Raw genomic sequence first — 25628 nt, 5'->3', positions numbered from 1 at the left:
CCCCTGAGCTGCACTCTCCAGTCACCCTCTCCCTTTGAGTCTCCAGTCTATCCCGACCACGTTTTGAATCTTCTGCGTTCCACCCCCCTCCCCCCCTGTTATCTGGTGTCTGTCTCCCCTGGAGCCCTCATTCTCCAGTGGCATTGTTCCCTGCAAGCCCCCATTTTCCAGTATCCTAAATGCAGGCATTCTTCTAATTTGTATTATTCACTTAATTCTTTCAATCTTCTTCCTCAGTGAAACGGTAGAAGGATGGCGTCATTGTTTCGAAGTGAGGAGATGTGCCTGACACAGCTTTTTCTGCAGGTTGAGGCTGCCTATTGCTGCATCTCTGAGCTGGGAGAGCTTGGTTTTATGCAGTTTCGAGATGTAAGTAAAAGTTGGCAGACTTTTCAAAATGTATTTCTAAATATGAACGAGGCCAGCATTTATTGCCCATCCTTCTTTACCCTTAAAGGTGCTGGTGGTGAGTTACCTTTTTAAACTGCGGCAGTCCATGTGCTATTAGAGAGGGAGTTCCAAGATACTTACAAAGGACGATAAAGGAACACTCTTTTGTGTTCAAGTCAGAATGGGTATGTGGAGGTAATTCCCAAGCAAATGCCCTTCTAACTGATGTAGGTCATGGGGTTGGAAGGTACCGTCAGCATTCATGTGCTAATTTTAAATCTTCTCCCAAAGCACTAGTTATCCTGCCTGGAAGAATGAGGTTGCATAGTGATTAATACTGCTGCTTCACAGCACCAGGGACATGGGTTCAATTCTGGACTTGGGTGACTGTCTGTGTGGACTTTGCACATTCTCCTTGTGTCTGCTTGGGTTTCCTCCGGGTGCTCCAGTTTCCTCCCACACTCCAAAGATGTGCGGGTTAGGTGGATTGGCCATGCTAAATTGCCCCTTGGGGTCAGGGGGACTAGCAGGCTAAATGTATGGGGTTATGGGGATAGGGCCTGGGTGGGATTGTTGTTGGTACAGACTCGATGGGCCAAATGGCCTCCTTCTGCACTCTAGGGATTCTATGATTTTACATTAGCCTGAATTCTGTGCAAACACAACATATTCATCTTAAACCCATTCTTCCTGTCACAAAGCTGCTCCCATTATTCCAAGAATCTGGAGTCTTTCCTGCACACTTTTTATTTGTTCATGGGATGAGAGAGTTGCTGGCTAGACCAGCATTTATTGCCCATCCTTGAGGGCAATTAAGAGTCAACCACATTGCTGTGGGTCTGGAGTCACATGTAGGCCAGGCCAGGTAAGAATGATAGTTTTCCTTCCCTAAAGAGCATTATTGAACCAGATGGGCATTTTAGAACAATTGATAATGGCATCATTGGACTTTTGATTTCAGATTTTTTATTAAATTCACATTTCACCATCTGCCATGGTGGGATTTGAACCAGGGATGACAATCCAGTTTGTTGGCATCTTCTGGAAAGAGCACATTATGTCTAATAACCTGCTGTGCGCACACTGACCCCACAAGAACAAATCACTCAACTTCTTAATGAAAAACTGGGAGAGATGTTGGTGAGAACTTAATGGTACCCCTGCAAGAGTCAGAGCCTTTCACAAGGAAAGGCAGAAATGCTCCAGGAAAGATGTTAATTGAATGAAAAAAGATTACTGTGTCGCAAATTACATTATATGTCATCACCAAAAAGAAAAGTTTGGGCCTTTCTCCCAGAAACAACAAATGCAACTCTTGTCAAAGATTGGGAGGGCTCAGCAAATCTCATTTGCCAAAGGCTGTCGTACTGTGGAGAAACCAAACCAGGCACAAGCAGAAACAAAAAACACTAAACGGGGCATTATTCAAACAGGGGTTAGCTTGTTTTGTCTGTAAAGATGGGACAAGAGCCATATACAGTGAAATTTAAACCCAGCCCCAACATCGAACCAACCTTGGTTTATGTAGTTGGCTGCAGCTTCATGTGCAGATGGATCTGACCTGAAGTTCACTCGTACTCCTGTATATCTCTTCCCTTACCATCATTTTTGCAGTGCTGTTTCTGATACCAAAAACATTGGGGGAAATATGAAGCAAACTGAACAACAACAATCTCGAGGGAAGCATCAAGGTGCCAGGACAAGGGAAATCAGAGAGGCGGCACAATTTTCTGCTGAAGGATAAGGCACAGAAGCTGAGGAGCCACGAAAGAACCAATGACATATAAAGGAAACAGTCCTGTGGTTAAAGTTGAAAGGAGCGAGGGAGGAAGTTACAAAGTAAGACTTCAAAAAGTCTCTGAATTACTCCCAGTGCCGCCCTCGAGTGAGAGTAAAAATAGGAGAATATGGAAGGTCAATTTATGATTACGGACCATTGGGGGGGGGCAGTGACATAGTGGTATTGTTGCTGGATTAGTCATCCAGAGACCCAGTGTAATACTGAGAGGACCTGGGTTCAAATCCCACCATGGCAGATGGTGAAATTTGAATCCAATAAAAGTCTGGATTTAAAAGTTTAATGATGACCATGGAGCCATTGTTGATTGTCGTAAAAACCCATCTGGCTCGTTAATGTCCTTTAGGGAAGGAAATCAGCCGTCCTTGCCTAGTCTGGCCAATGTATGACCCCAGACACACAGTAATGTGGTTGACTCTTAAATGCCCTTTGAAATGACCCAGCAAGCCATTCAGTTCAATGGCAATTAGGAATGGGCAATAAATGCTGTCCCAGCCAGTGATACCCACATCCCATGAATGAATTTTTAAAAGATAATTAGAATAGTGTCATGGGGTCATAGTGTGTGCTTGGAACACCAGCTTCATGAGCACTGCACACCAGGGTGGTGGAGTTAAGAACTTCCCATGTTTACAAGAAGTGATAGTGGAAAGTGATACTTTTGTATGTCTTTTTTCACAGCTGAATGCAAGTGTCAATTCATTCCAGCGGAAATTTGTGAATGAAATTAGACGTTGTGAAGTGATGGAGAGAATCCTTCGTAAGTGTGCAAATGATCGATAGAGTTTTTTGTGTGTACAAATAGTTAACACAATAGAGAGAAGATCCTGTAAACAAAAATTTCCTAAATCTCTGTTTGTGATGAAAGGTAGACAGCACCATGCAAAATAATGACAAATCCAACTTGCAGATTTGTGAACATTTTCACACTGATTTACATATTCTTTCTCAGCATTGCAGATAGTTATCACTGAAAGGCATCTCCATAGATTTCAGCCTTTGAGTTGACTTGTCTTAGTTTGCCTCAATTTCACTTGAGGTTTACAAAATTAAGAGGTGTGGATAGAAAAGATAGTCGGAGTCTTTTTCCCAGGGTAGAAATATCACTTACTAGGGGACATAGGTTTAAGGTAAAAGTGGGAAAGTTTAAAGGAGATGTGAAAGGCAAGTTTTTTTACGCAGAGGGTGATAAGTGCCTGGAATGCAATGCCAGAGTAGGTGGCAGAAGCAGACGCAATAGCAATGTTTGAGGCATCTTGACAGATACATGAACAGGCAGGAATATAAAGGCAAAAGGTCTTTAATTTAGAAAGGCGTCATATGTCGGCGCATGCTTGGTGGGCCAAAGGGCCTGTTCCTGTGCTGTACTGTTCTTTTGGAATCAGAACGCTTTTAGTGGTTTTTGGGGTGGTGCGAGGTGGGTAACCCACTGCTTCCACTTCATTAAGTCTGGGACAGGTTGGCCTTCTTGTCTGGATGCTAATTGAGAACCCATCCTACCTTATTTCAACTGCGGCCTGTTGGGGCCTGGGTCCCTTGGTGAGCCGAGACCTCTCCCTGTTTGCTTTACTGGCAGCATTTGCCACTCCCAGTGTCACTACCGGCAGTGGAGAGTTTTTGACCTCTGACAGACCAGCAGCCTTTGGTGTACACAATTTCCAACCCCTGGGGAGGGCCCAACAAGACCAGTTAAGTGCCTGATGAGCAGTTGATTTCTCTGGGTCTTCCACAATAGAGATGACATGGGACCCCAGTCACTGAGAGTAAATTCTGCTCAGAATCCTACCAAGTATCCAAAAACACAACCTAGGACTGGAGTTCCTTTTTGTGGGAAGTACTGTCCTTCCAATGAGATCTTAAACATTAAAACCTACTGATGTAAACTGAAAAACAGTGAGATCTCCAAGTGCCCTGACTGACATTTTTCCTTTAACCTAATTTTATTCCTATATTGTGGATGTGGAAAAGATTGAAAGGGTGCAGAGGAGATTTACAAGGATGTTGCCTGGATTGAGTGGCATGCCTTATGAGGATAGGCTGAGGGAGCTCGGTCTTTTCTCCTTGGAGAGACGAAGGATGAGAGGAGACCTAATAGAGGTGTATAAGATGTTGAGAGGCATAGATCGGGTGGACTCTCAGAGGCTTTTTCCCAGGATGGAAATGGCTGCTACGAGAGGACACAGGTTTAAGGTGCTGGGGGGTAGGTACAGGGGAGATGTTAGGGGGAGGTTTTTCACACACAGGGTGGTGGGCGAGTGGAATCGGCTGCCGTCAGTGGTGGTGGAGGCAAACTTGATAGGGTCTTTTAAGAGACTCCTGGATGAGTACATGGGACTTAATAGGATGGAGGGTTATAGGTAGGCCTAAAAGGTATGGTGGATATGTTCGGCACAACTTGTGGGGCCGAAGGGCCTGTTTTGTGCTGTAGTTTTCTATGTTTCTATTTAAAAAGAGAGATTAAACAAGTCCAGAAACTAAAGACCAGTGATCTTAAAGTTGGTGGTAGGAAAGACAATCTTTACTTGGACGTAATAGAAACACATCCAGATACTAAAATATATATGGAAAAGTCAACATTGGTTTCAAAAGGGAAGCTCATGCTTGACAAACTTTGTAGAATTCTTTGAGGGAATAAAGAATAGACAGGAGTAATACAGTAGATATAAAAGATTTGGATTTTCAAAAGGCCTTCAATAAGGTACTGTTTAGTAGATTCGTGACTAACGTCAAAGTTTGTGGAGTCAGGATAAGTAGCAGAATGATTAGCAAGCTGGTTGCAAAATTGAAGATTGACTTAGAGATAGTTATTCAGACTGTCCGAAAGTGACAAGTGGTGCTCCACAGGGATTGGTGTGGACACCATTGTTGTTCACCACTCGGGAATCAGAAAAACCATTTTAAAATTTGCAAATGACACCAAATTTAGAAGTGCATTAAATAGAGGAAAACTGACAAAACAACACTTTTCCAAAATGGATGTGTAAACAGTGAATTAATTTCAATCTAAATAAATGTGGGGTGGTGTATTTTGGTAAGGAATATAAAGAGACCTCCATGCACAATAAGAGCTAGCAAAGAGATCTAGAGTACACACTTCATTAAATACAAATTAATAAGGCAATAGAAATGCAAACAAGGCACTGGAGTTCATTCTGGAGGAATAGAATAGATGAGCAGAGAGGTTATAAAACAGTACAGTACTAGTTCACATGTTACAGAAATTAATATAGAGGCACTTGCAAAGAAGATGAAAAAAGATTTACAAGAATGACACCAGAATAAGAGTGAGTAAAGATAGAACAGACCGGGTTTTTGTCTCTAAAAGAGAGACTGATGGATGAACTAACTGAGGTTTTAATGGGGCTTGATAGGGCTGATACCACTTGCGGGAAGTCTGAGGCTAGTGGCCATAAATGTAAGACACTCGCCTTTAAATCCAATAAGCAATTCAGGGAAATCCTCTTTACCCAGATGTGCAGCATACATTTAGCATAGACCAGTTGAGCCAAATGACCTGTTCCATGTTGCCTGTTGTATGTTTGAGACCAGAGCCATTAAGAAGCAGATTAATCTCACAGCTGATGGTACACTGTTCCAGAATGGCTGTTACATTCGTCAACCATCACTGGACTTCACAACAAATTCTCTGAGAAGTACTTTGTAATGTTTTGACATTTGATGTGAATATGAGATATCTTGTAACCCAAAATAAGCTGTCCCAGTATGATTGGATGTAAGAAAACCATGGAAAACTGAACCTCGGGATAGATTGAAACAGGAGATGGGCAAAGCGAGAATCAAGTATATTACAGTGAGGAAAAAATGCAGCAATCCACAGTTGAATGGAGGCATGCGATTAAATTTGTAGTGACAGAAAATAGTGTTTTTGCATTTAGAATCATAGAATAGTTAGAGCACAGAAGGAGACTATTCAGCCTACCATATCTGTGCCAGTTCTCTGCAAGAGCAAATTATAGTCTCAAACCCTATCCTTTCCCTGTAACCATGCAATTTATTTTCTCATCATGTGATTATCCAATTCTCCTGTGAAAGCCATAATTAAATCTGCCTCCACCACATACTCAAGTAGTACATTCAAGATCCTAAATTTTCTGTGCAAGAAACTCCAAGTTACCTTTAGGTTTTTTGCAGTTAATCTTGCATCTTGTCCTCATCCTCTCTAAAGTCTTCATGTCCTTTCTAAAGTGCAGTGCCCAGAATTGTACACAATATTCCAGTTTCCAAATTTCACCCTTTATTTTAAATCACCTCTCATTCTTCCTATCAAAATGTGTCACATTGTACTTCTCTATATTAAATTTAATTAGTCACATGTCCATCCATTCATCCTGTCTATGTCCTCTTGACTTTTATCACTCCCCTCACAGTTCACAAAAGTTCCAAATTTTGTGTCATCTCCAAATTTTGAAATTGTGCCCTGTGCATTCAAGGCTAGGTTGTTAGGAAAGGTAGTGGTCTTCATACTGTATTGCCCCATGGAAATCCCACTGCATACGCTCCTCCAGTCTGAAAAGTGGTCATTTTCATTGCTGCTACTCGGTTTCCTGTCCTTCAGCAACTTTATATCCAATCTGCTATTGTCCCTTTGATTCCATAGACTTCAACTTTGCTGGCAAGCCTGTGACTTGGTACTTTATCATATGTCTTGTGGAAGTCCATGTACATTATCAGCAGCATAACCTTCTCAAACTCCTATTGCTTCAACCAAAAACTCAGTAAAGTTAGTTAAACATGATTTACCTTTAATAAATCTGTGCTGGCTTTCCTTAAATAAACCACATTTATTGATGTAATGGTTATTTTTGCCCAAGATGATCATTTCTAAAAGCTTTCCCACCAGCGAGGTTAAGCTGACTGGCCTGTTGTTGTTGAAAAAACAGTGCAAGGATAAACAAGGATTTAATATTTGCAATTCTCCAGTCCTTTGGCACTACCCTTGCATCTTAAGAGGATTTAAAAATTATGGTTAATGCCTCTGCAATCTTCTGCTTGTTTCCTCTAGTATTCTCAGACATACCCTATCTGGTCCTGGTGACTTATCAACTTTAAGTGAAGCCACTTTTCCAGTACCTTCTGTATTAATTTTAGCCCATCCAATATCACAACTGCCTCCTTTTCACCAGACTTTAGCAGAATCATCTTCCTTGGCAAACATGGATGCTGAATATTCATTCAGTACCCCAGCCAATCCCTCGGTCACTATGGTGAAAATCTTTAGGATGGTGGGGTTTCCCTTTCCACCATCAGAGGAGTTGGTGGTGAACCCATCTTTGCTGATGCTGTCTGTCCCATGGCCATGTGACGCTCCAACAGGCATTAATTGACCAGAGGTGGGACTTCTGCCTTCCTTCTGGAGGGAGTCCTGCCTCCGAGAGCAGCCGGCCAATTTGATTGTGTACCTTTGTCTAGTCCCTACAGCACCAGAAGCTGCAGTGGACAGGACTGGAACTGCAATTAGTGCCCAGAGTCTAAGTCACGGGATTCTATCTTTTTGGTCATCGGCAAGCTCTGTCTTTGCTTGTCCTACATTTCCTCATGAGAATATACCTAGACTGTTCACGCCTTCAACTGTTGCACATTGTCCCATTACAGCTTTTCCTGTCGATCTCTGATTCCTCTTTACTTGGGCCATAGAACCACTGAGTCCTTAGAGTGCAGATGGAGGCCATTGGGCCCACCACGTCTGCACTGACTCTCCGAAAAAGCATTTTACCCAGGCCCACTCCCATGCATTTACCATGCCTATTCCACCTAACCTACACACCTTTGGACAGCAAGGGACAATTTAGAATGGCCAATCCACCTAACCTGCACATCTGGGAATGGAGGGATACAAACGATTGGTCTAGTTGGACCAAGGAGCGGCACAGGCTTGGAGGGCCGAAGGGCCTGTTTCCTGTGCTGTACTGTTCTTTGTTCTTTGTTTGTTCTTTGTTTGTTCTTTGTTCTTTGGAGTGCTCTATTCTCTCCCTACTGAAATTGACCCACTTCCAAACTAAGTTTTTTACTGTAAATTGCTCCTTGTCCTTTTCCATAGGTGGAAACCTTTTATGATGGTTTCCGAAATGTCCTTTTACTGAACCTTGATCTCCTTGACTCGGTTCATTGCCCAGAACACATTTAACAATGCATCCTTCCTCCTTGTGGCATTACTGAACCAGAAAATTATTCAGAATACACTTCAGTAACTGTTCCCTCCTCTCTGTCTTTTACATTATTACTATCTGTATTAATATTAGAATAATTAAAATCTCCTGTTATCACTACTCTAGCTTTTGCACATCTCTGCAATTTTCTTGCTGATTTGCTCTCAACATCTTTCCCTGTAGTTGCTGGTGTACAGAATTCTGTAAGAGTTTTAACAACACCAGGTTAAAGTCCAACAGGTTTATTTGGTAGCAAATGCCACAAGCTTTCGGAGCGCTGCCCCTTCGTCAGATGGAGTGGATATCTGCTCTCAAACAGGGCATACAGAGACACAAAATCAAGTTACAGAATACTGATTAGATTGCGAATCTCTACAGCCAACCAGGTCTTAAAGATACAGACAATGTGGGTGGAGGGAGCGTTAAGCACAGGTTAAAGAGATGTGTGTTGTCTCCAGACAGGACAGCCAGTGAGATTCTGCAAGTTCAGGAGGCAAGCTGTGGGGGTTACTGATAGCGTCCACATCATGACTACCATCATACAGAATTCTCCCAGTCGATATAGTGACTGGAATTCTCCGGCCCCCCCATCAACGGGTTTCTCGGCAGCGAGAGGTGGCGTGCCATCACTGGCGGTGGGATCTTCTGCTCCCACCACTGTCAATGGCATTTCCCATTGTAGCTACCTCACACCACCAAGGTACCCATAGCTGTGTTGTGCTGCTGCTGGGACCAGAGAATCAGCCATTAGCAAACAGCTGGAGAATTCAGGCCAATATCTCTATTGTTTCCTAACCATGTCCAAATAGATTCTGACATTGACCTATGTAGACACCCAATCTCTAATACTGGAATATTTGGGAAACCCTGAAATCCCTGCCTAAAAGCACTATGGATGTACCTATACCACATGGATTTGAGTTCAAGAAGGTTGCTCACCACCACTTTCTCGAGGGCAATTAGGCATTGGCAATATATGCTGGTATAGCCAGCGATGCCCACATCCCATGAATGAAGAAAAAAAAATTGCTCCTTGGTCTCCTCCTTGCTTTCCTTCAGTGTCTTTCCTGAACACCTTGTATCCAGGAATTTTTAGTGTCTGCTCCTGCCTTTTAATTGAGCAAGACCCCCTTATCACTTCAACATCACATTCCAATATGGTTATGTGTTCCTGCAGCTCACTAACCTTATCTCACACACTTTGTCCATTAATATAGTAGGAAACAGTAAACAAAAATAGAAGCCAAGTCAAATACAAAAGCAATAAAAAGTTGCATGAATAGAAAATCTAAGAATTAGAAAAGCAAAATAATCTATAAAAGTCCAATAAAAAGGTATTAGGTATAGCACAGCTATCAATACAGGGCTAGGACTTCAAGGCGATGTAGCAGACTTTAGTTTAAGTATACCTGGATTTGCAAAGTCATTTAAGTGCCTTGGGCAAGATAATGGCATATGGAATTAAGAAAATTGTTGCCGCGTAGTCAGATGTCTGGAGGGCACAGAGCAAAGTGTGGGAGTTAAAGAAAGTTTCTCGCATGAAATTTCTTGGAATGTACAGCACAAAAACAGGCCAATCCAGTCCGACTGGTTAGTGCTGGTATTTGTACTTCACCCCATCCCCATTCTAAGTGTTTCTTTCTGACCTGAAACACCCCTATATCTCTCTCTTCCCTTTTCCCTCCTGTATGCAGCACAGCACACCATTTGCACGTGGCAGCAAGTTTTGTGTTCCCAAGTCTCTATATTAAGAAATTCCTCCTAAATTCTTCCTCATTGACTATCTTATATTTATGCTCCTTGTTTCTTCACCCATGTGGAAAAAGTTTCTTCACATCCATCCTATGAACGTCTTTGTAATTTTATGGTCTCTGTTGGGTCCTTTCTTCACTTTCTATTTCCTGAGAAAAGAATCTTTCCTGATTGTTGCATCCTCTCAATTTTGATAATATCCTTGTAATTCTTTTCTGCACTTTTCCAGTGTTTCAATATCTTATTGACAGTATGGAGATCAAAACTGCACACAGTTAACCAAGGTTTTATAGAAATTTAACATTACATTCTTCCAGAAGTGAACCCGAGGACTTTGTTTGAATTTGTTATTGTCTTATGAACTTGTGTTGCTACTTTTTAGATAACTATGGAGTAGTATTTCCTGGTCTCTCTGCTTCTCTAACCAATTTATTTCATTTAATACCCAAAATAAACACAGCAAAGTGCCTCATTCCCCCTACCACAATGAACCCATCTCACGCATCTCTGTATTGAACTGAATAGGTCATATTGTTTATGTTTTCTCTTCCTGGTCCTCAGCATTAGCTGTACACCCAATTTAGCATCATCTGCAAGTTTTGACACCATTGTGCCAATTTTTGATTCAAAATTATTTATGTATACGGTGTGGAATTGGAGCGCTGTGAGACCCCAGTTCCAATTTTTTATTGGACTGAGAAACTACCCTTAACTCCTACACTCTACCATCTATGTTGTAAGCCACCTTTTAATCCATCCTGATAGCTGGCTTCTGATTTCACCTTCTGCCCTGAGTCTCCTGTGTACTACCTTATCGAGAGTTTTCCGAATGTCCATGTATATCATATTCACTATATCATCCTGCTCTACTCTTAGCTAATTCATCCAAGCATTCAGAATGTTTGGTCAAATATAAACCTTCCTTTTTTGTCGGCAATTTTTTAATATCTTGAACTGTAAGTGTAGTTCTCCCCTGACACCGCCCTCACCCCCTATCCCAGAACATCATAGGAAGATGCTTTGTAGTAATGGTTACATATGAATTTGCCTGACCAAAATTAGATTCTAAAATTTCTATTGATTGTGCCTATTGATATTGTTTGGATTTGGATTTACTACAGAAGATTTGATAGACCACTGGTCACCACTTGTTCTTTATTTTCCTTACCTTTATGTTGAATTGGGTTTGTAGGATTCCTGGAGACTGAAATGGAAAGGGATGAGATTGTTGTCCAAGATGACGGAGAGAATCCTCAGGCTCCTCTTCCCAAAGATATGATTGACCTGGAGGTAAGGAGGGAAATCTTGTGGAGTCCAGATTATCATTGCACGTTCAACCTAGGGGTTATAGTGATTCTTGGGTTCAAATCTAGAATTATGAAAGCAAAGTTCCCTCTTAGCTGGCTGGAAGGGTTGTATGTAAAACAAATTAGGGTTGACACAACCCAAGTCCCAGTGGGTGCAGACTCAGTGCATTTAACTGTGGAGAATTGGATATAATGGCAGTCTCACTCAGAGTGGTGCTGGATGGTTGTTATAGAATGTGGATAAGCTAACAGAAATGTGGGCGTGGTCTTCTCAGGTGATGGGACATGGCTAACTTGTATTGTGGAGCATTACTCTCTCTCTGTCTATGGCTTGAATACCCCCACTATGTGACAGCGGAGCTCCATTCTTGAGCGTCAATGTTCCTTCATCTTGATACTGAACCTGATGTGATCTTCTTACTTGAATCCGTGCCATTAATGATGATGTGCTGCTATCCAAGTCTTGTGGCTTTGATTTATGTTCCAGAACTGTGATCTCTTGCTCTAATTTTGATTGCTTAAAGAATTTTCCAATTTCTACCCCCAACCCCAAATTACCTGAGTTTCCACTTGCTTTTTGTGCCTCTCTCAAGAGGTTGCATGGTTGTGGATGGGGAATGTATGTGTGTGTTCACAAATGTGTGGGTCGGACTAGATGAACCAGTAGATTTTTTTTTGTCTGGCATTTTCCTACCTTCACTGGCAAGCGTGTTCCCTTTAAAGGAGCATTGTTATTTGGAATTTTACTTGAGTTCAGTCTTAGAAGAACCTACTCTAAAATTCTTATTTTGGACTGCACTTCCTGCATCTGTCGCAGTGCAAATTTTATTGTATAAGTCCACTAAATCTCAGGATGTTACAGCAAGTCCACATGACAAAAAAAAACAAAGGTGGGTTAATGTTTGGGTAAAGGCTTGTCTGTTACAATTTAAGCTCCTCACCCAGTATTATTAACCCATGTTCACAGTAATAAGACCGTTTCATGAGCTGATTCTTGATCCCATGAACTATAAAACTCATCCTTCTGCATGCCATCAAGAAGATGGCAGGTATATGACCAACAGTTACCCTTTACTGTAGAACACTGCACTAGAAATTATACAGGTTGTCCATTACATTCCATCCAGATCACTCGGACTGAAACTATATTTGTTTACAAACGTGATGATTACACAGAAGTGGCAAACACATGTAGCAAGTAGTTATACAATACTTCACTTCCACAGTACTTATCTTCCCAAAGAAATTCTAAGGGGGTGATCTTAAAAAAAGATTCTAAATGCTGAACGAGCATGACAATGGGAGAGAATCGCGCCAATCTTTCGGGTGAGCTCCCAGATGCAATAGTGCGGCACTTTAAAAAGAGCCCAGATGTGATTCTCGCCAGTAAGGGAAGGGGGTGGAGTCTCTTTTCACCGGGAAGCTGGCTGCTGAGTTCCAGGGACGCCATTGTGTGGGTGCCCCCATCTCCCAGTGCACTGTGTACGCAGTATACTGAGAGATCTGTCATGCTGCCCTGGCTGATCACCAGCTCTGCCCCCCACAGCCGATGCAGAGTAGTCCCCTTCTTCCTTCCGTCTGTCTGCTTCAGGCACCCTTGACATTGCCAGGCACTGCCCAGCCTTCCCCCCTGACCACCTGGGGGGCTCAACAGCCTCCGGTCCCACCAGTGAGTCCATCGCATCTGGTCCCCTTTGGTGGGGACCATACATGAACCTTGCTGGTGTGAACATTGACCGATGAGTAGGTAAGGGCAAGTGAGCCCTGAGAATAACATCCAGGACTCTGGGCGGCACAGTGGCTAGCACTGCTGCCTCAGTGCCAGGGATCCGGGCTCAATTCACGACTTGGGTCACTGCCTGTGTGGAGTTTGCACGTTCTCCCAGTGTCTGCAAGGGTTTCCTCTGGGTGCTCCGGTTTCCTCCCACAGTCCAAAGATGTGGGGATTAGGTGGATTGGCCATGCCAAATTGCTCCTTAGTATCAGGGGGACTAGCTAGGGTAAATGATTGGGATTATGGGGATAGGGGCTGGGTGGGATTGTGATCGGTGTAGACTCGATGGGCCGAATGGTGGCCTCCTGCACTGTAGGATCCTATGATTCACTAATTATATCTAAATGAGATTCAGAATATTAAAATCAGCTTCATGGGATGAGTTGGTAAGATAGCCCCCTAAGTGTCATAAAAGTATGAAAATGGGAGTGTTCTACACCAGTTTTTTGGGATGGGTGTGGTACTGAAATCTTCTCACACATGGTCAGTTTTTCTGACAGCAGGAAAATTTGCCCTGATAAAAGGAGGCAGAGGAGCATAAGTGCAACAGTGAAGACTGCTCGGGACGCCATGGCACAGGATGCCCTGATTTCTCAGTGAATTGCGAAAGCCCCTTCCAACCCCTCCCATGCACATCGGACCTGTTCTCTCCCCTCACACCCCCTCCACCTCTCCCCCCCCCCCCCCCCCCCCCCCCACAAACCCATCATCGGCGGCATGTTCTCCCCCTACACCAACACGGGTCGCCAACATCGGGACATGAGGACCCTTCTGATGAGTCCCCTGGCACAGTTATGGTGCCAACTGGGCACTGCCACAGTGCCAGATGGGCACTGGCACTGTCTAATAGGTACTGCTCGGCTATGCCCCTGACCACTGAGGGCTTGAATTGCCTCTGATCCCCCAGCGTGGCCATGATGCCTGGTCTATGTTGATGGAGCAGTGATTCTCACTGAATATATTTATATTGAATATATTCAATCCATGCAAATCGGCCTGCACCATTATTAGTTTTTACTAATGCTAATTTCGCTCAGTTCCTAATTCTTGCTAGTCCTTTGGTTCTTTACTATTTCTGGGAGGTTTTTATATCTTCCTCTGTGAAGTCAGGTACAAAGCCTTTGTTTAATTTATCTGCCATTTCCTTATTCCCCATCTTAATCCTCCAATCCAAGATCCCCTCTCACTAATGGTATCCTTATTAATAGTACAATCCCACCTCCTTTTCCTTTTTGCCCCTCCTTCCTAAATGTCAAAGACTCTTGAACATTCAGTTCCCAGCCTTGGTCACCCTGTAGTTGCGTGTCCATAATGGAAATTAGGCCATATTTGTTTACTCCTATTTATGCCGTCTTTGCTGCAAATGCTGTGTGCAATTTGATAGGGAGCCATTAATTTTGTCTTTATTATTTTGTAATCTCTAGTCTTTGGCTCATTCTTAAGTTGTAGACTCTGCCCCTTCCTGCCACACTGATTATCATTTCCTTCTTTCTCCCTTACTTTGTCCTCTAATTTTTCACAATAGCTCTTGTGTGATCCCTCACCTGCACTATTTGGGTGATAGCCCTCTCTACTGCCTTAGTCATGCAATTCATCAGAACACTTGTCCCAGTATGATTCAGGTGAACAGTATTCCAATGGCACAGTTCCCTCTGTCTCCAGTACTGGCGCTAGTGTCCCATTTGAATTGAAACCCATTTCTCCCATGCCAATCTTTCAGCCACATGTTAACTCTCTGATCTTATTTACCCTCCACCAATTCTCTTATGGCTCAAGTAATAATCCAGAGATTATTACCCTTTTGAGGATCTGATTTTTAATTTTGCTCTGAGTGTAAGAAGAACCTCTTTCCTGGTCCGACCTATGTCATTGGTACCTACAGAGATCATGGCAACAGGATCCTCTCGCCATCCAATGGCAAGTTCCCCTCCAACCCAGAGCTGGAACCTGAATCCTGGTACCAGACAGGCAACACCATGATCTGGATTCTCGCTTTCAGCTGTAGAGAATTGTGCCAATCCCCATGACTACACTGTCCCCTATCACCGCCATCCAACCCCACCCCCCACTTGAATGGCTTCCTGTACTACAGTGTCACCCTGCAGCCACTGCTTTCGTCCATACAGGCTGCAAAGAACCTTGAATCTGCTGGACAATTGCAATGGCTGAGGCTCTTGGGTCCCCATATCTTCCTCAGCCTCAGTCACAGTCACACCTTCCCATCGCTGACCATGGACCAAATAAGATCACCCTGTGATCAAGGACAAAATAAGACCACCTTATCTTCAGAGTGTGACCAGCTTCTGGAACAAAGTGTCCAGGTAACTTTCACTCTCCTGATGTGTTGCAGTGTCTGCAGCTCTGCCTTTAGCTCAATGACTGAGTTGCAGTTCCTCCAGCTGGAGGCATTTGCTACAGAAGTGTTTGCCCTGCATCTGAGCTGAAGTTCCTCCAGCTGCAGGCTTTTGCTGCGGATGTGTTTGACCTGGATATAACAGCTGTCCACAAGCTCCCACATTCTGCAGCCATCAATCATCACATTCTGTGCCATCATTACAGCATTTAATTCATTAATGATCTTACTGATTAACTTTTCCTTAATGTTCCTAGCCCTGAAATTCCTGAGTCAAAATAAATAGGAAATACTCATGCCAATCTAATAAGCTTTAATACTATTAGTAAACCTTTCCAGAAATTTTAACTTGGGTAATTTTTGTAATTGTAAAATGTTTGAACGATAAATTAGAAAAACACTCACTAAGCGATCAGCTACCTGTTTTCCTATGACATCACACGTTGCCAGAATTACGTTGGTCAGATCTGGAGCCTGGGATTGGACTGGACTAGACAGATCTTTTGGGTACTGCTTCATGTCTCCCAGTCCTCCTTTCACCCGCTCTCCATTCCTGTTGGCTAATCTATCCCTCTACAATCTGTCTTGACTGGGGATCCTATATCCTCCCTGTCCTTCTTCCAACCTGACAAGTTTAAATAGTCCCCTGTTGCTGCCTTAATGTTTTTCCCAAGTCTCTTTGTCCCTAATTAGTTTAAGTATAATCCATCTGTCCTGGAATGATTCCCAGTTGTTTATGCAGGTAACATTGTTTTCCTTGTACTTGGCTAACAGCTACTCATTCATCATTCGAATTCTTCTGGTAAACTCCCCTTCTATCTCAAATACTCGAAGTATACATGAGAAGGTCATTCACTGTCTTTGATTTTGAGCCAATTCTCATTTATGTGGATTTTAAAGCTTCCATCATTCTTATTGTGGCATTTATTCTTATCTGGATAAATGAATGTGGGTAAATTAGATGAGAAATTAAACTGTGGTCCTGACTGCCCTTAGTTATATGTTAAAGATTTCAGGGCACTGTTTTCTAAGAGCAGGACAGTACTCCCTGCCTGGTGTCCTGACCAATATTCATCCCTCAACTAATATGACTGAAACAGGTTATTATAACATCGTTCTTTGAGGCACCCTGAATGCTGGTAATTGGCTGCTGCATTTCCTACAATACAACAGTGACTACACTTCAAAAATATATCAGCTGTAAATGAATATCCTGAGATCATGAAAGGCACTGTATAAATGTATGTCTATTTTTTATATTTGAGTCAGTATATGTCCTGTCAGCATTCCTTCTGACCTTTCCTCAGGATTACTGCTGTAGATCCATGCAGGCAGCTGCCATTCTATAAAAGACCTGCATTTATATCAGGGCATCCCATAGTGCTTTCCCTCCAGTTTTCTTTCTCTAGTGTACTGTCAGAAAATGTACTGTTTTTGTAATGCACCTAGCTATTTATTGAACTAACAAAGGAGTCATTTTATGTCTACAATATCTCCTGTGTTCTGAAAACTGTCCTTGTCCAGGATGTATTCTTTATTGCTGTGACTTTGTATCCTGTGTTGGACAGCGTCAATGTTTGTTTGTGTAATCTCTTGGCTAACCACATTGGCTTTCCTACATTTCCTATTTTTAAAAATAAGTATCTTGGCATTTTCAGCAATTATTCCTTTGCCATTTCTTTGCTATTCCTGATCGCACTGTTCCCCATCTCCAATCCCTGAATGTTTCTTCCCTAGGTCCGTACCTAGCCTTTCTTTCTTGGCTCAGTTAAATCCCATGTGAAATATAATTCAGTTGCCCTCAAAAATGTGTCCACCTCTGTACGTTCCCCAACCTTCCACTGGCTCTCTAATGTCTGTAAGCTTTTCTCCCCTCTGTTATATCCATTCTTCTCATTGTGTGAACATATTATAGCAAACATACAATAAGGGCTGAATCCTAGCATCTCTTCTCTCCAGTGTTATTACCTGAATGGGGAAAATATTAAAGGGTACAGAGAGAGCAAAGCCAAGGTTAAAATCAATAGCTCCACAGTGGGTTAGGACTGACACAAGCGCATAAATATCTGAGATGCAGTGATTACCTTGTTGTGATCTCAGTTGTTGTTTCTATGCTATACTGAGTGATTAAGTAGCTAAGTGAGAGTCATGCATTGTTCATCTTTTCACAGGTCGTTCTCGAAAAACTAGAGCACGATTTGAGGGAAGTGAATCAGAACCAGCAAACTCTGAAACAGAACTTTCTGGAACTCACTGAACTCAAACATCTGCTGAAAAAAACACAGGACTTCTTTGAGGCAAGTTTAAGCACAGACAGTACTCCGAGAGCGCGTGCTGGAATGATGGATTATAATATCCAGTTTACAATATCACCACATAAATAGTACATGGAGGAATTCCTCAGAGTCTGGTGAAGTAATCAAAAAGGCAAGAAAAAAAACCTGCCTAAAACTCATGTAAAATATCCACCAGGCTGTTTCCAAATTCTAGGTTGTCCCACTGCCAGGACTGAAAGCGGGCCCCAAGCCTACAGGTGGATGTTGAGACACTGGGTATAATTTTATCTGTGACGGACTACATTTTTTTCTTTTTATGGGATGTAAGCAATGTTGGCAAGGTCAATATTCGTTATCCATATCTAATTTCCCTTGTGAAGGTGATGGTGAGCCGCCATCTTCTTGAACTGGTGTAGGTATATGCACAATGCTGGTAGGGAGTTCCAGAATTTTGACCCAGGGACAGTGAAGGGATAGTAATCCTATTCCAAGTCTGGAAGGTGTGTGGCTTGGAGAGGAAGTTGCAGATGGTGGTCTTTCCATGCATCTACTGCCCTTACTGTTCTAGGTGGTAGAGATGTGGGCTTAGGTGCTATCAAAGGAGCCTTGTTGTATTCTGCTGTTCATCCTATATGTGTTTTACACTGCTGTCGCTATGCACCAGTCAAGAATGCGAATGTTTAAGGTAGTATTTGGGGTGCCAATCAAAAGCTGCTTTGTTCTGGATGGTGTTCAATTCTGGTCGCCACAGTACCAGAAGGATGCGAAGGCTTTGGAGAGGGTACAGAAAAGATTTACCAGGATGTTGCCTGGTATGGAGGGCATTAGCTATGAGGAGAGGTTGGAGAAACTTGGTTTGTTCTCACTGGAGCGACGGAGGTTGAGGGGAGACCTGATAGAAGTCTACAAGATTATGAGAGGCATGGACAGAGTGGAGAGTCAGAAGCTTTTTCCCAGGGTGGAAGAGTCAATTACTAGGGGGCATAGGTTTAAAGGAGATGTACGAGGCAGATTTTTTACACAGAAAGTAGTGGGTGCCTGGAACTCGTTGCTGGGGGAGGTAGTGGAAGCGGATACGGTAGTGACTTTTAAGGGGCGTCTTGACAAGTACATGAATAGGATGGGAAGAGAGGGATATGGTCCCTGGAAGGGTAGGGGGTTTTAGTTAAGTCGGGCAGCATGGTCGGTGCAGGTGTGGAGGGCCGAAGGGCCTGTTCCTGTGCTGTAATTTTCTTTGTTCTTTGATGTTGAGCTTCTTGAACTGCGCTTATCCAGGAAAGTGGATAATATTGCATTACACACCTGACTTGTACCTTGTAAATGGTGACCAGATTTTGGGGAATCAGGAGATGAGTTACTTGTGGCAGAATTCTCAAACTCTGACCTGTGGATTAGCAACAGCGTATGTCTGACTGACCTAGTTAAGCTTGTGGTCAATAGCAACCCCCAGGATGTTGATGGATCTTTCAGCAGTTGTTAATTACTATTAAATACAAAGGAGTGATAGATTCTCTCTTGTTGGAGATGGCCATTGCCGCTTATCAGCCCAAACCTGAATCTTGCTGCATATGATCATGAGCAGCTTCATGATCTGAGGACTCGCATATGGTGCTGAACATTGTGTGAACATCCCCACTTCTGATCTTATGTTGGATGGAAGGTTGTTGATGAAGTAGCTGAAGGTAGTTGGGCCTAGAACACTACTCTGAGGAGGTATAGCAGCAATGGCCCAGAACTGAGATGTTTGATCTCCATCAACCATATCTGTCTTCCTTTATGCTTGGTACGATTCCAACTAGTGCAGCAATTTACCCCCTGATTCCGATAGACTTCCATTTTGTTAAGACTCCTTGGTACCACACTTGGTCAAATGTTGCCTTAGTGCCACAGGTAGTCATTCTCGCCTCTGGAATTCAGCTCCTTTGCCCACGTTTGGTCCAAGGATGTAATGAGGACTGACGGCCCAGTCAGAGGGTCAGCAGGCCCTGCCAAGGCTGCAGAAAGAACCAGAAGGCTTGGACAAAGGAAGTGAATGTACTGAAGCCAACTTTGCAGATGACACAAATAGGAGGAAAGGCAAGTTGTGAGGTGGATACAAACAGTTTAGAAAGATGAATTGATAGATTAAGTAAGTGGGCAAAAAGTTGGCAAATGGCGGTTAATGTGGGAAAATTGAAATTGTTCATTATAGAAGGGAGAACAAAATAAAGTATTACTTAAATGGAGAAAAACTGCAGAAAACTGCAAGACAAAGGGATTTGAGGTCACTTCATAGATCATAGATACCCTACAGTACAGAAAGAGGCCATTTGGCCCATCGAGTCTGCACCGACCACAAACCCACCCAGGCCCTACCCCCATATCCCTACATATTTACCCACTAATCCCTCTAACCTACACATCTCAGGACACTAAGGGGCAATTTTAGCATGGCCAATCAACCTAACCCGCACATCTTTGGACTGTGGGAGGAAACCGGAGCACCCGGAGGAAACCCACGCAGACACGAGGAGAATGTGCAAACTCCACACAGACCGTGACCAAGCCGGGAATCGAACCCAGGTCTCTGGAGCTGTGAAGCAGCAGTGCTAACCACTGTGCTACCGTTGCAGAAAGCTAGCACACAGGTGCAGCAGGTAATCAGGAAGACTCGTGCAATGTTGGAGGTTAGAGTATAAGAGTAGGGAACTCTTGCTGCAACTGTACAAAGTACTGGTGAGGCCACATCTGGAGGACTGAGAGTAGTTTTGGCCCCTTTATATAAGGAAGGATATTATTTCATTGGAGACAGTTCAGGAAAGGTTCACTAAGATGATCCCCAGTATGGAGGGATTGTCTTATTAGGAAAGATTAAACAAGTTGGGACATCACTCATTGGAATTTAGAAGAATGAGAAGTGATCTCTTTGAAAAATATTCTTAAGAGGCTTGACAGGATTATTAAATATTTAAAAAATTGTTCCCACAGTTGCTGCTATGTGAATTGTTAACACCTCCTTTGAGTTTCAAACTTTAGCTTGTGCTCAATTCTGTTGGAACTTTTTGCAGTCTACCAATTATCTGGGGCACAATCTCTCACTCATCATTCCCTGACTGAAGCAATGGCCCCACTATGCTTTCCAAAGATATGTGGGTTAGGTTGATTGGCCATGTTAAATTGCTCCTTAGTGTCAGGGGGACTAGCAGGGTAAATACGTGGGGTCACAGGGAAAGGGCTTGGGTGGAATTGTTGTCGATGTGGGCTTGATGGTCCGAATGGCCACCTTCTGCACTTTGGGGATTCTAAACGGGCATAATAGACAGAAATTTAGTACTTGTGTATGCTACAGAACACTATCTGTGTTACAGTTACATTACTAAAAGTGTTTGCAATGGCTGAATCATAGATTCACAAAAATAAATTTTCCAAAGATCCAGCTGAACTGAAAGCTCTCTCCACCATCCAGTCCTTTGAGGTGTTCTGACATTAAATAGTGTCACAGATTTGCCATTCACCAGTCACCTGATTTTTGTAGTTCAACAGAAAAGCACAGTCTCCATCTTGAGTATTGTTTCAAGTTCCATCAGGTTCTGCTGCTGTATGTCAACAGAGATTTCCTCTTCACAGACTGAAGCAAATTTAACGGACGATTTCTTCAGCGAAGACACAATGCACCTACTGGAACTGCAGACCGCGTCTGGAGTGATTGCTCCTGGTAGGCTGGGGTAAGTGAAGTACAGCGGTAACCTGGCGCAGCTTCAGGAAGGCACTTGCAGTTTCAGTTGCTCTGCATACTTAAGCCGATTCCAAAGTGTTCTAGCCCTTGTGTCCAGGTAACAGATTGTTACGTGTACTTTAAATGACCACATTGAAAATAAGTATCAGCTTAAGTCACATGGCACCCATCACAATGTTCAATTCTTGAGCCTAAATCGATGAAGAAACCGTCATAAGTAAAGTTTCCACTTGTTTGAGATGAGTGCAGGGAATCTCCCCATAGCGATGTAGCCTTTTATTTAAATATGCAAGCATTAGGGTGGCAAGAATTGAAGCATCTGAACCTTCAATTGAGTACTCCTGGAGTTCACCCAGTGAATAGCATGTCGAGTGCTGGGAACAGCACCAACTCTGAATATTCCCTGCTGCTCTCCCATTTTGACCATTGCTTGTTTGGTTTCATAGCAATTGGACTCTAACATTCTGTTTCCTGATTGGACAAATCTTGTCTGCCAGTCAAATGACCACTTTTCCCACTAATATTTTCATAGCTAAAGAAAAACCTTTTAAAAATAATTTATTTTCATGTCCAATTGACCTGGATTGCACGCACAGTGTCCAGGGAACTCATTTTTAATTTCTGGAGACTCCAGGTTGATCCTGGGGCAACTCAGCTTCCTGTATTTTGTTCACCCTCCAGTCGATACAGGAAGCCATTATGTGAATCAGACAGGCCCTTGGGACAGGACATTCCTGAGGATTGGCTGATCAGCCTGCCACATTAATGCGATGTGGAGGGATTGGGTCTTTTAATTCCAGATAACTAGGTAAACACAACACCATTCGAGATATCAGAGGCCTACTTGAACAAACAGCAGTTGATCCAATTTGCAGGCATTGCCTGGCACGAACATGGGGGTCCAGAATCCTTGGCATTTTCCAACCAGAGCCTAAACTCTGTGGATTTCAATGATTGAGGTGTTCCCCTACAAATAGAGAGAAAGTACATTCTCTCTATTAGGCAAACACAAAATCTATCCACGAATATCCCTGTCTGGCTTGGATTGGAATCTTGGGTTTTCATGCCTGTTTGACATCGAGGTGACCAAGACAAGAGCACAGAGGAAAGAATACTGAAAGTTAATGGAACCTTGACAAAAGTTGTCAGCATTCAAGTGACTGTCTGCTGTTTGCTAATTTAATCAGAAATTAATCCAGTAAAGTACGGTTTATATTTCTATCAATTGAAATTTAACACCAGTGAAAATTTCCTAGTTTATATAGTTTGTATTGACTTCCCTGTAAAATGTAGGACCGCTGTGACCTGCTTACATTGGGGGATTACCTTTCTGATACCCTGTCCCCAACCCCCTCCTGCTTCTCCCCCCCCCCCCCCCCCCCCCCCCGCACTGAGGTCATAGAGGAAAATTCCAAAAGTTTACAGCAACTTAAATTGATATTAAAGACATCACATGGGGTCTGAGAGATACGTTAGGTTAGCACCGGACCTTTCTTTTCATCTCTTGAGACTTTTCTTACGACTCCAGTTGGATTGCTGGAACATTAATCTCCTCACTGGGCATAAAGAGCATGGCTCAACTCAGTTTTGATTGGTTTTGGTACTTATCACAAAGTTGCTCATAAACAGTTTTCAGTGTATGATCACATTGGAAGAAATTGTCTAGCATCTGAATTGGAAAATGTACATGTGTACTAAGGGGTACCTAAATAAGGAGTGGAACTCTCCTGTGGCAGGGGCCGGGACGTGGTGTGTTTCCCACTGTGGAGGCTGATGGGAAAACACACCATACCTTTCATCCCCGGTGTAATATGCATCTGGGAATTTTACGCTGTCTTCCATGATGGCACATGTTCCACTGCATATTTTAATAGGTGTCCAGTATCACCGACCCACCATTGAAGAAAGAAGACAGATCTCCTTGAAGACACTGGGAGGGATTTTCCCAACCAGCCCATGGTGGGTTTGGTGGCAGGAGCGAGTCAGAAACCCGTTGGCATAAAATCCCATTACAATTCTCCCAATGACAGGTGAAAGTGGGTCACTCTTCCTGCTGGCAGGTGGCACAAATCCCATTTGCAACACATGAATGCTCATTAAAAACAGCTGCCTGCCGGCATCCCGTCACACCTTGCAATCTAGTTTTAAAGTTTGTTTATTAGTGTCACAAGTAGGCTTACATTAACACTTCAATGAAGTTACTGTGAGAATCCCCGAGTTGCCACACTCTGGCGCCTGTTTGGGTACACTGAAGGAGAATATAGTGTGGCCAATGCTCCTAACCAGCACGTCTTTTGGACTGTGGGAGGAAACCGGAACATCCGGAGGAAACCCACGCAGACACTGGGGGAACATGCAGACTCTTACAGACAGTGACTCAAGCCGAGAATCGAACTCTGGTCCCTGGCACTGAGGCAGCAGTGCTAACCATTGTGCCACCATGCCTCGCCAGTGAGAATTTACGTCAGCGTCAAACTTAATTGCTAAAGAGTGGAATGCACAAGACGGTCCTCAGTTTACCAGAGACTTTGGGGTGAATGCAGTGACTTTCTGCCACAGTGCTGTGCTGCTCCTGATGTGCTGTACATCACTCTGCCAAGTAGGATTGGTTCCTGCCTCCATCTCCATGCCGAGCTGGTCTTCATGGATAGCATCGTGCTGCTGGACCTATGGACCTTGCTGTATCACCAAGTGCAGCACCCTGGGCTTGGGGAGTACAGGGATCTCTTTCTCCCCTAGGTGCCACATGGCAATGTTTATATCAGTCACGGGCATTCGGCCTCGGATCTTCAGGTAAGTGTTCTCCAAGGCGGCCTTCACGACACACGACAGCGCAGAGTCGCTGAGCAGAAACTGATAGCCAAGTTCCGCACACATGAGGATGGCCTAAACCGGGATGTTGGATTTATGTCACATTATCAGTAACCCCCACAGCTTGCCCCCTGGACTTGCAGAATCTCACTAGCTGTTCTGTCTGGAGACAATACACATCTCTTTGACCTGTGTTTGATGCTCCCTCCATCCACATTGTCTGTATCTTTAAGACCTGGCTGGTTGTAGGGATTCGCATTCTAATTAGTATTCTGTAACTTGATTTCTGTGTCTGTGCACTGTTGGAGAGCACATTTCCACTCCATCTGACGAAGGAGCAGCGCTCCGAAAGCTTATGGTATTTGCTACCAAATAAACCTGTTGGACTTTAACCTGGTGTTGTGAGACTTCTTACAATGTTTATCTGAACAGGACTGTGCTGCAGGACTCATGCAACCACTACAAAAAAGATCTGAAGTTTGACTGGGGGTGAGGCTGGGTGGTGTGGCCTGATGAAGACCAGGGGAGCAATGTGGAAGCAGGGCTGTACAAGGAGTGTGTGGATGGGGGGCTCGCAATGGCAGGCAGAGGAGCAAGGATGAGGATGAAGAACGATGGAAGGCAGAGGGGAGAGAAGCTAGACCCTGACAAGGCTGCACGAAAAGCTCACAATGAAGGGAGTCAAATGGGATACCACACTGTTTACTGGAAGAGAATGGATGAAGACTCAAGATTCAGTGGGTAGAGGTCCAAATAAGGCATGAGAGTGACATGAGTAAACTGGACTGGTATTTAAATATGGCTCTGGGATCTTTGAACCCACTTTCTGAGAGCAGATGGTTAAATCAGCTGCTGAGAAAAGTTGGAGGGAAACTCACCTGTGCTTAATTAATGAGTTTCCAAACACACAATCTTCTGTGGGATCCTGCCATTGTGGTCAGAGGGACAGGTGCTGCCAGAACCATCCGCCACTGCTCTTAGTCTCAAAAAGGGGGAATTCCGCCCACTGAAGCTTGAAGATCCACCTGATAGATCTCCCCCCACCGCTGTGGTGTTCCAGGTCACTGGCAACCTCCACACTGAACTCCGGACATAGCCCCAGGCCTTCTCTCCTGACTGCTCTGGGACAATGATGATCATACAAGTGCTCTGCTGCACATTGCCCCTATAAAGATGGTGAACATTAACTCGGGCCATTTACTAGAATATGACTGCACATTCACGGCATTGGCAGGAAGCACAGCCTTTTAACAGAGAATGTTCCAATCTTCTATGTTGCTCAATG

General features: G+C 43.5%; 1 protein-coding gene across 2 annotated transcripts in view; it reads left to right on the top strand.

Annotated features, from left to right (window-relative positions):
- The first annotated feature begins 252 nt into the window (after window positions 1–252).
- The window catches only part of LOC144499135 (V-type proton ATPase 116 kDa subunit a 4-like), a 70793-nt gene continuing 45417 nt past the window's right edge, over window positions 253–25628 (top strand). For both annotated transcript variants that reach the window (XM_078221214.1, XM_078221215.1), the window contains exons 1-5: window positions 253–369; window positions 2870–2948; window positions 11300–11397; window positions 17713–17838; window positions 21424–21521. In XM_078221214.1, the coding sequence (XP_078077340.1) occupies window positions 253–369; window positions 2870–2948; window positions 11300–11397; window positions 17713–17838; window positions 21424–21521 (518 nt within the window). The remainder of the gene's footprint in view (window positions 370–2869; window positions 2949–11299; window positions 11398–17712; window positions 17839–21423; window positions 21522–25628) is intronic.

This window comes from Mustelus asterias, chromosome 9, assembly GCF_964213995.1.
Source record: "Mustelus asterias chromosome 9, sMusAst1.hap1.1, whole genome shotgun sequence".
NCBI lineage: Eukaryota > Metazoa > Chordata > Chondrichthyes > Carcharhiniformes > Triakidae > Mustelus > Mustelus asterias.
This window is presented reverse-complemented; position numbering and strand designations above follow the sequence as displayed.